Below are 13,242 nucleotides of genomic sequence, written 5' to 3' on the forward strand. Positions count from 1 at the left end.
CACCTGGCACACACGGAAACACCCGAGTCGCGGCCCCAAGCGCAGGGCTGGGCAGGGTTGGGGTCAATTTGCAGAGGCCGTGGGGCTGTCACACACCCAGAGCCCAGCCCAGGATTTTCTGGGAATATCGGAGCGGGGTTCGGGGGTGTCCCAGGGAGGAGAGGCAGGATGGGGCAGGCAGGGGACAGGGCAGGGACAGGGACAGCAGCACTGCGGTCACCCCGGGGCCGGCAGAGCGGCGCTGCGGCAGGGCTGGAGCGTCCGTGTCCCCGCCGTGCGCACGGCTGTGACCCTTGGAGCCCTGCACCTCAGCCCGGCCGCACCCCCGGTTCCCACAGCCTTTCTCCAGCGGTTTTCCAGCTCGGCGGCACCCAAGGAGCCGGGGAGGGCTCGGTGTCCCCGCCTGGGGGGCCCCGAGGGGCCGGGGGCTGCTGGGGGACAGCGCCAGCCGGGGGGTCCCTCCCGAGCTGCTCCATCCAACCCCGGCGTGGGCAGGGGGAGCGGAGGGAGGAGCCTCCAGCTCCCACATCCCGGAGCGGTGACATCCAGGCTCGCGGAGAGACGGAGCCGAGCGCCGCCGGGGACACGGCCACGGGGCCAGGGACACCCGGGCGGCGCCGAGACCCGCGGCAGGGAAGGGTCCTGAGGGACACGGGGCTGGGAAGGGCGGAGGGGAGAGGGCAGGAAGGTGCTGGGGCACCCCCGGAGCCCCGGCTCGTGAAGGAGGAGCTAGGGTGTCCCCAACCCCTCGGGGACAGAACCGGGACTTCCCTGGGTGCTGCCATGGGGGGTCCCTGCCAGCCGCCCCAGCTCCGCTCGCTGCTGCTCCTGCTGCTCCTCCCCACGCTTCAGGTGAGTGGCCCTGGGGACAACGCGGGGACAGGGTGGGGGGCACTGGCAGTGGCCCCAGGGCAGCCACCCCAGGGCCCGGGAGCAGTGAAGGGTCCTCCTGCCCATCCCATCCCATCCCATCCCATCCCATCCCATCCCATCCCATCCCATCCCATCCCATCCCATCCCCACCTGTAATGTTCCTGACCCGGGGGATGACCTGCGGGCTCCCCTTGGGGACTTTCCCACAGCTCCTGGGGACAATATGGTGACAAGGGTGGTGCTGGCAGCCCGCAGGACTGGGCAGCGCTCAGGGAGCCCCCGTGGGGTCAGGTCCCGCGGGTTCAGGTCCTGGGGATGGTCCCTTGGGAACGGATCCTCCATCCCACATAGCCCAGTGTCCTACACCCCTTGGAGGAGCCCTGAACTCCCTGGGGAGCATCCACAGGCACAGGGATGGCTGGCGGTGCAGGGGACAAGGACAACGGTGGGTGAGCCCCATCCCAGGACAGAGCCATGGGAATGGCTGGCACCAAATCCCTGCAGGAATGGCGGGAACGGGGGGTGGTTGTGCTGCCGGAGTGAGTGAAACACCCCTGACCTGGACAGGCTGCTCCGGGGAATGGGCTGGGAAGGGAAGGGAATGGGCTGGGAAGGGAAGGGAAGGGAAGGGAAGGGAAGGGAAGGGAAGGGAAGGGAAGGGAAGGGAAGGGAAGGGAAGCTGGGCTGTGAGAGCACTGGAGGCTTGGAGGGTTTTAGAGAGTGATGGCATCAGGCCTCTTCCCGGGGGGGAAACTGAGGCACAGCAGGAATTCCCTGCCCTGCAGGGAGCTCGTAAGGGGGCCCTGCACATTCCCTGTTCCTGGTCCAGCATCCTGGCCCTGCTGCCAGAAATAACAAATCAAACTCAGCAGCTCTGCAGCTAAAACGGGCTGAGAAAAACCCCTCTGTCCCGTCCATGTCCTTCATTACTGGCAGGACGGAGGAGGAGAATTCCTGGTCCTTCCCAGTGCTGTGCCCAGAACCATCCCCATTCCGGCCTTTTCCAGGCTGGAAATTCCCTTAAAATCTTGTGTTCAGCAGGAAAAGAAAACAAAATCTCCTGGGGGAGGTGAAGGGACCCTGAGGAGGGGCTGCATGGCTGCATGGGGGCCAGGGGATGCTCCAATGCCCCACACTTCCCTCTGTTGGGAAATTCACGGATCCACCCTCATCCCTCCGTTTCTCCAGTTTTTACACCTCTGGCCCCCTCACCTAAAACAATCGGCAACCCAAGCCCAGGCCTTGGCCCCAGACCCCTGTCCCAGCCAGCCCTGAATCCAGATGCTGCAGGGATGCTTGGGAATGGGAAGATATGTGGGAATGGACATGGATGGGTAATTGACAACAGGTATGGATTCTTGGGAATAGGCACAGATAGTTGGGGATGGACATGAATGTCTGGGAGTGGGCAGGGATACATGGGAATGGACAGGCAAAGTTTCTGGCCTGCTCACCGTTCAGATTCAGTCTCCTGGTTCTCCAGCTGAGCTGGGGAGGCAAATCCCAAAGCAGGGATTCCCAGACAGTCCAATTCCTGCACACTGAGCCACCCCATCTCTCGCATTTTTGGGATCTGGACATTCCCCCCAGTGTTCCATCCCCTGTGCTGACAAACCCCAGAGCTGGGAATGTGTGGTTTGCTGTGCCCACATCCCACTGGGATTGGAAGGAACAGGATGGGCTTTGTGGTCCCTTCCAACCCGACTCCCTGATTCCATTTCCACAATTCCATGAACCCAATTCTGCAATTCTGTGACTCTCCTGCCTGCCCTATCCCCCCTCTCCCAAGGTGCGAGGGACTCACCCCGACTGCTCCATCGTCCTCCACTTCCAGGAGCGAGAAGTGGAATGTCTGGAGAGGATCCAGAGTGAGAGCCAAACCCCGGCACTCCCCGGGCAGGAAGGTGAGGCTGAACCTGGGATCAGCTCCCATGGGAGCAGGGGAGGAATTCCTGAGGGCTCCTTGGAGGGTGACCCATGGCAGGGGATTGCAGAGTGCGCATGGATATGGAAAAGGAGGGATTTCCAGGGAAATGGAGAGCAGCACCAAGGCAAAGGTCAAGGAGAATCCCTGGAGAGCCCAAAAAATGCTGTTGGAATGGGATAGAGGGGATTGAGGAACACAAACAACAGAGGGAACTCAGTGCTGGTGGATTTACAGAATCCCAGTGGCTGGGGTTGGGACGGGCCTTACAGCCCACCCAGTGCCACCCCTGCCATGGCAGGGACACCTCCCACTGTCCCAGGCTGCTCCAAGCCCTGTCCAGCCTGGCCTTGGGCACTGCCAGGGATCCAGGGGCAGCCACAGCTGCTCTGGGCACCCTGTGCCAGGGCCTGCCCACCCTCCCAGGGAACAATTCCTGCCCAATCTCCCATCCAGCCCTGCCCTCTGGCAGTGGGAAGCCATTCCCTGTGTCCTGTCCCTCCATCCCTTGTCCCTCTCCAGCTCTCCTGGGGCCCCTTCAGGCCTTGGAAGGGGCTCTGAGGTTTCCCTGGATCCTTCTCATCCCCACAGGGTGGGATTCATGGAATGTGGCAGTGCTGGATGGGTCCATGCCCCTGGCAGAGCCCCCTCGATCCCCCTGCACCAATGGCAGGGCTGTGGCCACTGGCACTGGGGTCACTCTGTGGTGTCACCTTCTCACATCTGCTCCTCTTCCTAATTCAGTAAATTTTACTCCAAACATTTTTTTTTAAGAACTCAATTTTCCCATATCTGGGATTTTAAACAAATTATTTGGTTGAAAAACCAATTTTCAAGTGCTGCTTTTGGACATCCTTTTTAAAATTGCATCTCAGTTGCCATCCTAAAGTGGAATGGCCCAAATCCTGGGCAAAAACTGTCCCCGGGAGAATAAGGAATGCGTCATTCCAGGGGTTTCATCTCATAGCTCTGGAAAAATTAAGCAATAAATGCATATGAAGGTGCATAATTGCTTAAGTAACTCTGCAGAAAAGTAATTTATCCTTCAGCTTAGCAGGGAAAAGCCAAATTGATTGGAAAAGGTCCATTTTGCAACCTGAATTCTGCCAGCCAAGGGGAAGGACTATCACTGCAGGAAAATATCCGAGAAGCGGGAATGCATAATTAAAATCTGGATTAATCCTGGGGTTCCTGCTGCCCCCCGTCCACCTGAGCTGCCTTCATCCCTCTCCCTGCTTGTGCCTGCATGGGGAGTGTGACTGGCTCAGATCCCATGGACAGGGTGGAAGGACTCTGGGATCTCCTTATTCCTCCCAATCTCCATCCAGCCCTGCCCTCTGGCAGTGGGAAGCCATTCCCTGTGTCCTGTCCCTCCATCCCTTGTCCCCAGTCCCTCTCCAGCTCTCCTGGAGCCCCTTTAGGCCCTGCCAGGGGCTCTGAGCTCTCCCTGGAGCTTCTCCTCTCCAGGTGAGCACCCCCAGCTCTCCCAGCCTTTCCTCATGGCAGAGCTCTTCTATTCCTTGCACCATTTCTGTGGCATCCTCTGGACTGTGGGGGCTCCAAATTCCACAGGAGGCCCTGCAGATGCTCCAAAGGCTCCTTTGGAGTCAGGCTGGGAGAGGTGGAGGTGCTCACCTGGAGAGGAGAAGCTCCAGGGAGAGCTCAGAGCCCCTGGCAGGGCCTAAAGGGGCTCCAGGAGAGCGGGAGAGGGACTGGGGACAAGGGATGGAGGGACAGGACACGGGGAATGGCTTCCCACTGCCAGAGGGCAGGGCTGGATGGGAGATTGGGCAGGAATTGTTCCCTGGGAGGGTGGGCAGGCCCTGGCACGGGGTGCCCAGAGCAGCTGTGGCTGCCCCTGGATCCCTGGCAGTGCCCAAGGCCAGGTTGGACACTGGGGCTTGGAGCAGCCTGGGACAGTGGGAGGTGTCCCTGCCATGGCAGGGGTGGGAATGGGTGGACTTTAAGGTCCCTTCCATCCCAAACCATTCCATGATTCCCTGCTTTCAAGACCCCAAGAAATGAAGTGACAGCTCTCAGTGATGATCCCAATCCTGTGCTCACTTCCCTGATTTTCCAGAGCAAAAATCAAGCCTCACTTTGGCATTGTGGATGCAAATCCCTCCCTGCCTGGGCTGACAGCTCCAGGCTGAAATCAGAGGAAACTCATCGGATTTGTCCAATTCCACATTCCCTGTCTGGGAATGGACGTGGCTCCGGGTGAATAATGTGGATCTGCATGGTTAATGATGGAGCTGTGCTGGGACAGAAGCTGGCCTGGAATGGGATGTCCTTGTCCCATCCTGGGCCGCTGCATCACAAACTCCTCCAGGCCCTGAATCTGCCTGGCCATGCTCATTCCCAGGAAAATTGGAGCGATTTAAACAGAAATTCTGTGCTGGCTAGGGAAGCAAAAGTTGTTTAAGCTGACCACTCGCAGCAAGCCTTGCATGACTTCCTCCTGTCCTTGGGACACATCCCGAGCTGAGCCTCCAGGCACAAAAATCCAGCAGAAATCTGGATTATTTTAGGAGCCATGGGTAGATCCCAGCCCATCCCACACCCATGGTATTCCCGCAGGAGGTCGGTCTGATGCAGCCCCAGGAACTCCCAGGTCCTAAAAGAGGATCCCAGGGCCAGGAGAGGATGTTCCCAGGACCAGAGCCAGGAGGCTCCCGGTTCCTGCGGGGCACGGCCCGGGGGGACAGCGGCGGCCGCGGAGCCGTGTCACCCGCAGGGGGCTGCGGTGTCACCCGCACGTCCCCTCCTGGTGTCACCACCGTCCCTCCCTCCCCAGGCTGCCCGACGGAGTGGGACGGGGTGAGCTGCTGGCCCGCCCTGCCCCTTGGCCAGTCCCGAGCTGTCGCCTGTCCCGACATCCTGAACGTCTTCAAGAAGTCCAAAGGTCTGAGTCCAGCGGGGATCGCTCGTCCCATGGGACCCACCCACTCTGCCAGGGCCTCCTGTGCCACCCCAGACCTTCCCCCTGACCCCACAGCTCCTGCCTCTCCAAAACGAATGTCCTGGGTGTAAATTGCCGCCCAAGCAGGGGACAGGGAAAGCGGAGATTTGGGGAGCTGCCACAGCAGGACACATCCCGAGCTGAGCACCTGGGGAAATCCTTCCATCCCTCTGTGGGTGGAGCACTTGGGGACCTCATCCTCCATCCTGGTGACACCAGGACAGTGCCCTTGCTGCTCGGTGCCCTCCTTTCCCACACACCATCCCAATGCTCCTGAGCTGTCTCCATCCCCGTCGGAGTGTTGGGAAGGAGAGCTCCCACCCGGAGCATCCCAGCACTTCCACAGTCCCCGAGTGCTTCCTCAGACAGGAGCAATTTGGAAAAGGTTGGGAAACGTTTCCTTTGGGGCAGGAATAGCTCAGGAGAGACTCGATGGAGCCCTTACAGGATGAAAGAAGTCTCGTATAGCCTTAATTCCCATTTCATGTCCGCTGGAGGGGTCTGTGCTTGTTTTCACAACCTGCCCAAAGTTTTCCTGGCAGCTCCAGGCACGGGGCCAGAGGGGGAGATGGGATCCAGAAGGGATGGGGGAGGGAAGGGGCAGTGAGGGGATCCAGAAGGAGCAGTGGGATCTGGGAGGAATGGGACAGCCAGGACACTCAGGTCTGTCCCAGGCCGGGCGTTTTGGGGGTGCCATCAGAGGTGACACCCGTGGCTCCGCTGATGTCCCTCCTTGTCCTGCAGGGCTGATCCAGAGGAACTGCACCGAGCGGGGCTGGAGCCTCCCCAGCCCCCCCTACCACAGCGCCTGCCAGCTGGAGACGCTTGGCAGCAACAACGACACTGAGGCCAAGGCACGTGGGACCCCCAGGGCTGTGGGGAGCTGTCCCCATGTCCCCCTTCCCCACGCTGCCCGCCGGGCAAAGAACCACGGGGCTGCTCCTGGGGTTACCCCGTCCTTGGGGAGAGGCTGTCCCTGCTTGTCCCACACCAGCACTCCCAGTCCACGTCCCCTCACTCTGCGGGTGCTGTCCCTTCCAGAGAGGCCACTTTGTCACCATGAAGGTGCTCTACACCTGCGGCTACTCCACGTCAATGGCAGCGCTGCTCTTGGCCATCGGCATCTTCTCCTGCTTCAGGTAGGGCTGGGTGCTGCTCCAGCTGCTTGGGCTGGAGGGACATGGCATAAATGCCAGCAGGGATGGCTGTCCTCAGCCTGTCCCCTCCTGGAGCAGCCAGGACCCATCCCTGCCAACAGGAAAACTGGGAAGACAGGAGAGGAATGGGGGCATCATCCTTCCCTGGAGGCCCTCTTGAGTTCTGGCTTTGCAGATCTCCTTGTCCCTCAGATTTGGGCTCTCCAGAGGTTTCTGGGAAGTTCCCTTGTCCCGGAGCAGCCCCAAGGACAGCACAACCCTGCCCTTCCTGGTTTTAGAGCAGGAAAGCTTCTCCATGGCTCTGTGACTATCACCAGCAGTGATCCCTGGGCTGGGCTCCAGCCAGGGAAGGGGACACCAAAACACCTTCTCTGCCCTGCTCGGGCCCAGCCCATCTCTCCCTCCTGCAGGAAGCTGCACTGCACCAGGAATTCCATCCACATCCACTTCTTCACCTCCTTCATCCTGCGGGGCACCGCCGTGTTCATCAAGGACAGCGTCCTCTTCTCGGACGAGTCCATCGACCACTGCACAATGTCCACGGTAAATCCCAAACCACAGCCTGGGAATGGGGCAGGAAGAGCAACAGGGGCTCATTGGGAAGGGGTTGGTGGGACCTGGGGTGGACCTGTCACTGCAAAGAGGAGAGAGAGAGGCTGTGAGATGGAGGAAATTCTGTCATGAGTGACCCTGGGGGGGGTTCAGCACTTCTGCATTTCCCTCTGTGCAGAGAACAAGTTCTGTCCTCAAAGCTGCTGCTGGCCTCAGGCTGAGTGTCCCCAGTGGTGGCCCCAGTGGTGGCCCCAGTGGTGGCCCCAGTGGTGGCCCCAGTGGGGCTAAAGCTCAGCACAGCCCCACCAGCACCAGGTACCGCTCAGATTTGAGGTTTTCAATCAAAACAGGAATCCCTGAATGAAGATAACAACACTGAGAACACCATGGACACAACCAGAGGGTTTTTAAAGGTCCTACGAAACCAGCCTGTGGTCACCTGCCCGTGGGCCACAGGCACAGCAGAACCTGGTGCAGGTGACACGAGGGTCCGGGGCAGAGTCCCTGGGGCTGCACTGCGAGGTCATCACTGAGAGGTCATCACAGGTGTCCTCAAGAGGGTGGACAGGGAGGGTGATAATCCCCCGTGTCCCCAGGACAGGGTCTGATGCACCCCGAGCTGGGGGTGACAACCTCCAGTGCCCCCAGGACAGGGTGTGGTGCACTCTGACCAGCCCCCGTCCTCCCCTGGCAGGTGACCTGCAAAGCAGCCATCACCTTCTTCCAGTACTCAGTGCTGGCCAACTTCTACTGGCTGCTGGTGGAGGGGCTGTACCTGCAGACGCTGCTGCTGCTCACCTTCACCTGTGACAGGAGCTACACCTGGGGCTACATCCTCATCGGCTGGGGTGAGCCTGGGGATGTCCCGGACATCCCTGCACATCCACGGGCAGGAACCACCTGGGAATGGCCTGATCTGAGACACACCTGCCCAGAGGTCCCCAGGGCTGCTCCCAGCAGGTCCCCACCCCAACATCTCCTGCGTGGCTTTGGTGGGCACCCACCTGCTCCTCCCAGACTCTAGAGCTGCTGGGCAAGCATGGCCTGGCCCAGAACGGGTCTTCCCTTCTTCCCACACCCTCCTGGGGCTGGGAACACCCAGCCCAGGTGCCTGGGTGTGATGTCAGGGCACGGGGGCTGGGTGGTAGCCAGGAGGTGACACAGACACAGCACCATCAGTGGGCACCATTTCCTTCTCCCGGAGAAGGTGGGAGGGTTGTCACCTTCCTGCCATATCCAGAACTGAGCTGGACACATGTTTCTCGGGACAAGGGACAGAGGGGTGGCACAGGGGCTTCCCAGAGCACTGCAGGGACCATCTGTGGCTGTGTGCTGTCCTGGCAGGTGTCCCCATGGTCACAGTTGGGGTGTGGGTGCTCACCAGGCTCCGGTACGACAACCACGGGTAAGAGCAGCTGTCCCTTGGCCTTCTCCAGGCCACCTCAGCCACGTGCCCCCGTCCAAGTCCTGGGAAATGAACCTGTGACATGGGATGCTCAGGAGGGGAGGACTGGGCCAGCACTTTATTTAAATGTCATTTCTGTTTTCTGGTGGGTCCCGTGGCAAGAGGGGTGCGAAGAGGTCAGGGGGCTGGGCCAAAGAAATGGCAGGGGGTCAGCAGGGACACACAGGTGCCAGTGGGTGCCACAGCCACCTCTCCCGTCCCGTAGGTGCTGGGATGACTACTCCAGCCTGTACTGGTGGGTGATCAAGGCTCCCATCCTCCTGGCCATATTTGTGAGTGTGTTCCCTGAGAGTCCCGCCCCAGAGCCAGGGCTCCCACACGGCCTGGGCACCCAGCCAGGGGCTGCGCAGAGCCTGAGACGTGGCTTCCTGGGACAGGTGAACTTCCTCATCTTCCTCAACGTCACCAGGATGTTGGCACAGAAGATCCGATGCCCAGACCTCAGCAAAACCCACAAGCAGCAGTACATGTAAGGGGACAGGGCTGTGCCAGCCCTGGGGTCTGGGGTCCCAGGGCAGAGGGATCTTCCTTGGAGGAGCACAGAGGACAACCTTGGAGCCTCCAAGACCTGCCTTTCACAGAGAACTTACTTGGGGTTAAGACCAAGATTTTGGGGAGGTCTCGTGGGGCAGCAGGAGCACCCAGACCTCTGTCGCTCTCCACAGGAGGTTGACCAAGTCCACACTGCTCCTCATCCCCCTCTTTGGGGTGCACTACGTGGTGTTCGCGCTCTTCCCCAGGCACGTGGGTGTGGATGCCCGGCTCTACTTCGAGCTGGTGCTCGGCTCCTACCAGGTGAGATGGGCAGGGAAAGTCCCCGTGGGCCCACCCCAAATCCCACCAGGAGCCCCTGGGAGGTGGGGCTTTGGCCTCTTTTGAGAGAGGGTGGCCCCAAACACCTGGAGCAGGCCACAAGAGTTGGGCCTGGAGAACCTGGCACAGATTTCCTCTGCCCTGCGGTGGGTCAGAGGAGTGGGAGGAGGGAAAGCCAGGGAGAAGATGAGCACAGAGGGGTCCAGCCCCTTCCTCTGGGTGAAAATTGCTCTTCCTGTCCTCTCCAGGGCTTCCTGGTGGCTCTGCTCTACTGTTTCCTCAATGGGGAGGTGAGTGTGTGTCCCCACCCTGACCCTGGGCACCACAGTGGGCACAGGGCCACCCCAAGAGTGTCCCAAAGCCACACGTGGGCACAGGGACAGTTCCTCCACCCCCTGCCCCCCCAGTCCCCTCCCTGGGGTGCTGCCTGGTGTCCCTGGGTGCCAGCACTGCCCGTGGTGTTGGTGCAGGTCCAGACTGAGATCAGGAGGAACTGGGGCAAGTGGCAAAGGTCCATGGAGAGCAACGTCTTCAACCTGGCCACCCAGGACTTCACAGCGTGAGCAGGACAGCATTCTAGGGAAGTGCTGCTGCTGGAGGAGCAGCTCCATGGCTGAGGTCCCAGAAAGACCCACCCCACCCCGATTTTGGAGGTTCTGGATCTAACACCCTCAGAGGGTGGTGAGAACAACAATGGGAGAGGCTCTGCCTGCTCAGTGCTGGTGGATCTTGTACCCTGTGCTGGCACCTCACCCCCGCAGCTCTCACTGCTTCAGGGCAGAGTGTCAGGCAAAGGGAAGGGAAGATCTCCACTTTTCTGCCTGAAACTGGGAAGGAAATGCAAAACTCCTTTGCCAAAGGACAGCTGGTGGTTTTTGTTTGCACTGAAGGAAAATGAGTGGCCCCAATACTGAAGGGATGCACTGATGGATGATTTCCCCCTTCCTTGGTTTACAAAATCATTTCCCTTCTGAGAAGATTCCTAAACACAGCCAGGAGCCACCCTGGGGACGGGGGAAGGATACAGAGTGAGGCAAAACCCCACACCTCTACAAGAGACCCCCAGTGGCCTCAGGAGCCAGCTCCTCCCCAATTCCCAAAACGCTTCCCTTTCTCCTGTGTCAGTTGATTGAACTGGAGATGTTCCCTTGGCAGGAGAGCTCTCCCAGTCCTTTGCACTGAGGAATGGGACTCACCTGGCATCCCTGGGGTTCACTTTCCAGGGATAGGAAGGCTTTTGCCAATAAAATCTCATTCCCAGGTCCAGTCTCGCTTTTCAGAGGGTTGGTTTGCTCCACAGACCTGGAGGATTTGGGACTGGGGGTACTGCAGGAGGAAAATCTCGCCCATGATGGAATGCCTGGAAGTAGGTCCCAGGTAATCTCTGCTTTTCCCCTGCCTGGTGAAGCTCACAGAGAGGCGATGGAGGAGGAAGGTGAGGAAGAGCTCAAGCTGGGGGCAGCACGAGCTGTCCCAGAGGTTCTGGGGTGCCCTGTCCCCTCTGGGTCACAGCTGCCCCCACCGCCCCACAGCCTGTTCCACCATCGTGAACATCCTCCATGGTCCCAGACTGAGCTCCTGGCCTGGCAGACGGTGCCTCCAGGAGCGAGAGAGGCCCCAAATGCCCTTTTTCCAAACTTCCTGGCCTCTCCCATGCTCCTGAGACCGCAGCCACCCGATCCCGGCCTCGCTGCTCACCCTGCCTGGGTTGTCATTTCTCCGTGGTGCCACATGTCCTTCCCTAAATAAACCCCACACGCTGGTCCCTGTCCAGACTGCAGGATCTCCAGAGATCCCATCTGGGAGGGCACGGAGAGGGAAACAATTTGAGGTGAGATGGGAGATGTTCCGTTAAAAAACCCTCCAGAGCCAGCACATCTTGAATCACCAGAAACCCTCCAGAGGAGCTTGGGAGCTGCCAAATAAATTCCTGTCTGCAGCCAGGAAGGGACCAGAGGTGAATAGAATCCCTCCATCATAATGAGGATGGGATGATTGGCAGGGATGAGGCAGCAGCACATTGAGCCAGGACTGGGGATGCTCAGTGGGAATGTCTGTTTCCATAAAACTTGGAAAAACTCTGGATTTGCACCAATTTCCAGCTGCAGATGGGGTTTTGGGGTGATAACTGACCCCCAAATGAACCTCTGGAGTGTGCTGGGCTTTGAATCCCATGGGACAGGAACCCCATGGGACTTGAACACCTGCAGGACAAGAACCCAGTGTGGGTCCAGGAGGGGACTGGGAATCACCCTCAGCCTGCAGGGAAGGTTTTCCAAAGGCTCCCAGCATGGACCACGCCCTGCAGCTGCAAAATATCACAGAAAGAGATCTTAAAGTCTTGAAAGAGACCTTAAAGCTCATGGGCAGGGACTCGTTCCACTATTCCAGGCTACTCCAAGCTCTGGCCAGCGAGGCCTTGGACACTTCCAGGGATCCAGGGGCAGCCACAGCTGCTCTGGGCACCCTGTGCCAGGGCCTGCCCACCCTCACAGGGAGGAATTTCTTCCAAAGATCCTCATGATCCTAGAGGTTCTATCCAACCTAAACCATCCTGAGTCTGTGTTCGGGAAGGCTGAGCCCAGGCCGAGCGAGGTCAGGATTCCCGCATCCCTTCTCCAGCATGGCCGGAGTGCCCCAGCCGGGCGTCGTCCTCACCCACCGAGTCCCCGATGTCCCGAGTGTCCCCGCAGGGCCGGAGCGCTGTCCGGGGTGTTTTGCCTGGAGCCGGAGGGTGGCACTGCGGCCCCTCCACAGCGGCGACAGCGGCCCGGGGTGGCAGCGCTGAGCGCCGTGTCCCCGCGGGGCACGACACAAGCGGGGGCACCCGGGGGTGACAGCGGCCACTGACCCCGGCTCCGAGAGCCCCAGCGGGCGAGGTAAGAGTCACACTGCTCTGGCCGCTCGGGAAGAGCTGGGACAGCCCGGCAGCGCCGGCCACGTGCGGGTTAATCCGCCATGGGACGGGAATAGGGCCGAAGGCTGGGAGCGCCGTGCCTGATGCTGCTCTCCGTGCCTGCATTGCCCCTCCTCCGGAGCTGCCACGACTCCCTGCCTGGGTGCAGAGGGTGCCCTGTGCTTCCGTCTGCTCCTTCATCCCGCTCCGGGATGGTCCCGGCCCTACAGCTCGGGGAATTCGCCCTCCCCGTGTCCCAGCACACCGGGAGTTCCCACCTTTCCCTGTGCGGCAGCTCCGGCTCTGCCCAGTCCCTGCCTGCCCAGGGGACACTGCCAGTCCCACGGCAGGGACAGCGCTGGCAGTGCAGGAGAACTGGAAGGGGACTGGGGACAAGGGATGGAGGGACAGGACAAAGGGAATGGCTTCCCAGTGCCAGAGGGCAGGGCTGGATGGGAGATTGGGCAGGAATTGCTCCCTGGGAGGGTGGGCAGGCCCTGGCACAGGGTGCCCAGAGCAGCTGTGGCTGCCCCTGGATCCCTGGCAGTGCCCAAGGCCAGGTTGGATGGGGCTTGGAGCACCCTGGGATAGGGGAAGCTG

At 60.3% G+C, this 13,242-nt stretch overlaps 1 protein-coding gene across 1 annotated transcript; it reads left to right on the plus strand.

The window, feature by feature from the left end:
- Nucleotides 1–783: 783 nt before the first annotated feature.
- LOC136301615 (vasoactive intestinal polypeptide receptor 1-like) lies at nucleotides 784–10,337 on the plus strand. Its single transcript, XM_066204742.1, has 13 exons — nucleotides 784–852; nucleotides 2,663–2,777; nucleotides 5,595–5,702; nucleotides 6,504–6,613; nucleotides 6,801–6,898; nucleotides 7,327–7,459; nucleotides 8,163–8,316; nucleotides 8,813–8,873; nucleotides 9,139–9,205; nucleotides 9,311–9,402; nucleotides 9,599–9,728; nucleotides 9,995–10,036; nucleotides 10,217–10,337. Exons 1-13 carry the CDS (start codon nucleotides 784–786, stop codon nucleotides 10,307–10,309), a joined length of 1,272 nt encoding a protein of 423 aa, XP_066060839.1. The 3' UTR covers nucleotides 10,310–10,337.
- Nucleotides 10,338–13,242: the final 2,905 nt, after the last annotated feature.

The sequence above is a fragment of the Chamaea fasciata genome, unplaced genomic scaffold, assembly GCF_029207755.1.
Source record: "Chamaea fasciata isolate MVZ Bird 193981 ecotype frontalis unplaced genomic scaffold, bChaFas1.0.hap1 SCAF_27, whole genome shotgun sequence".
In the NCBI taxonomy this organism is placed as follows: domain Eukaryota; kingdom Metazoa; phylum Chordata; class Aves; order Passeriformes; family Sylviidae; genus Chamaea; species Chamaea fasciata.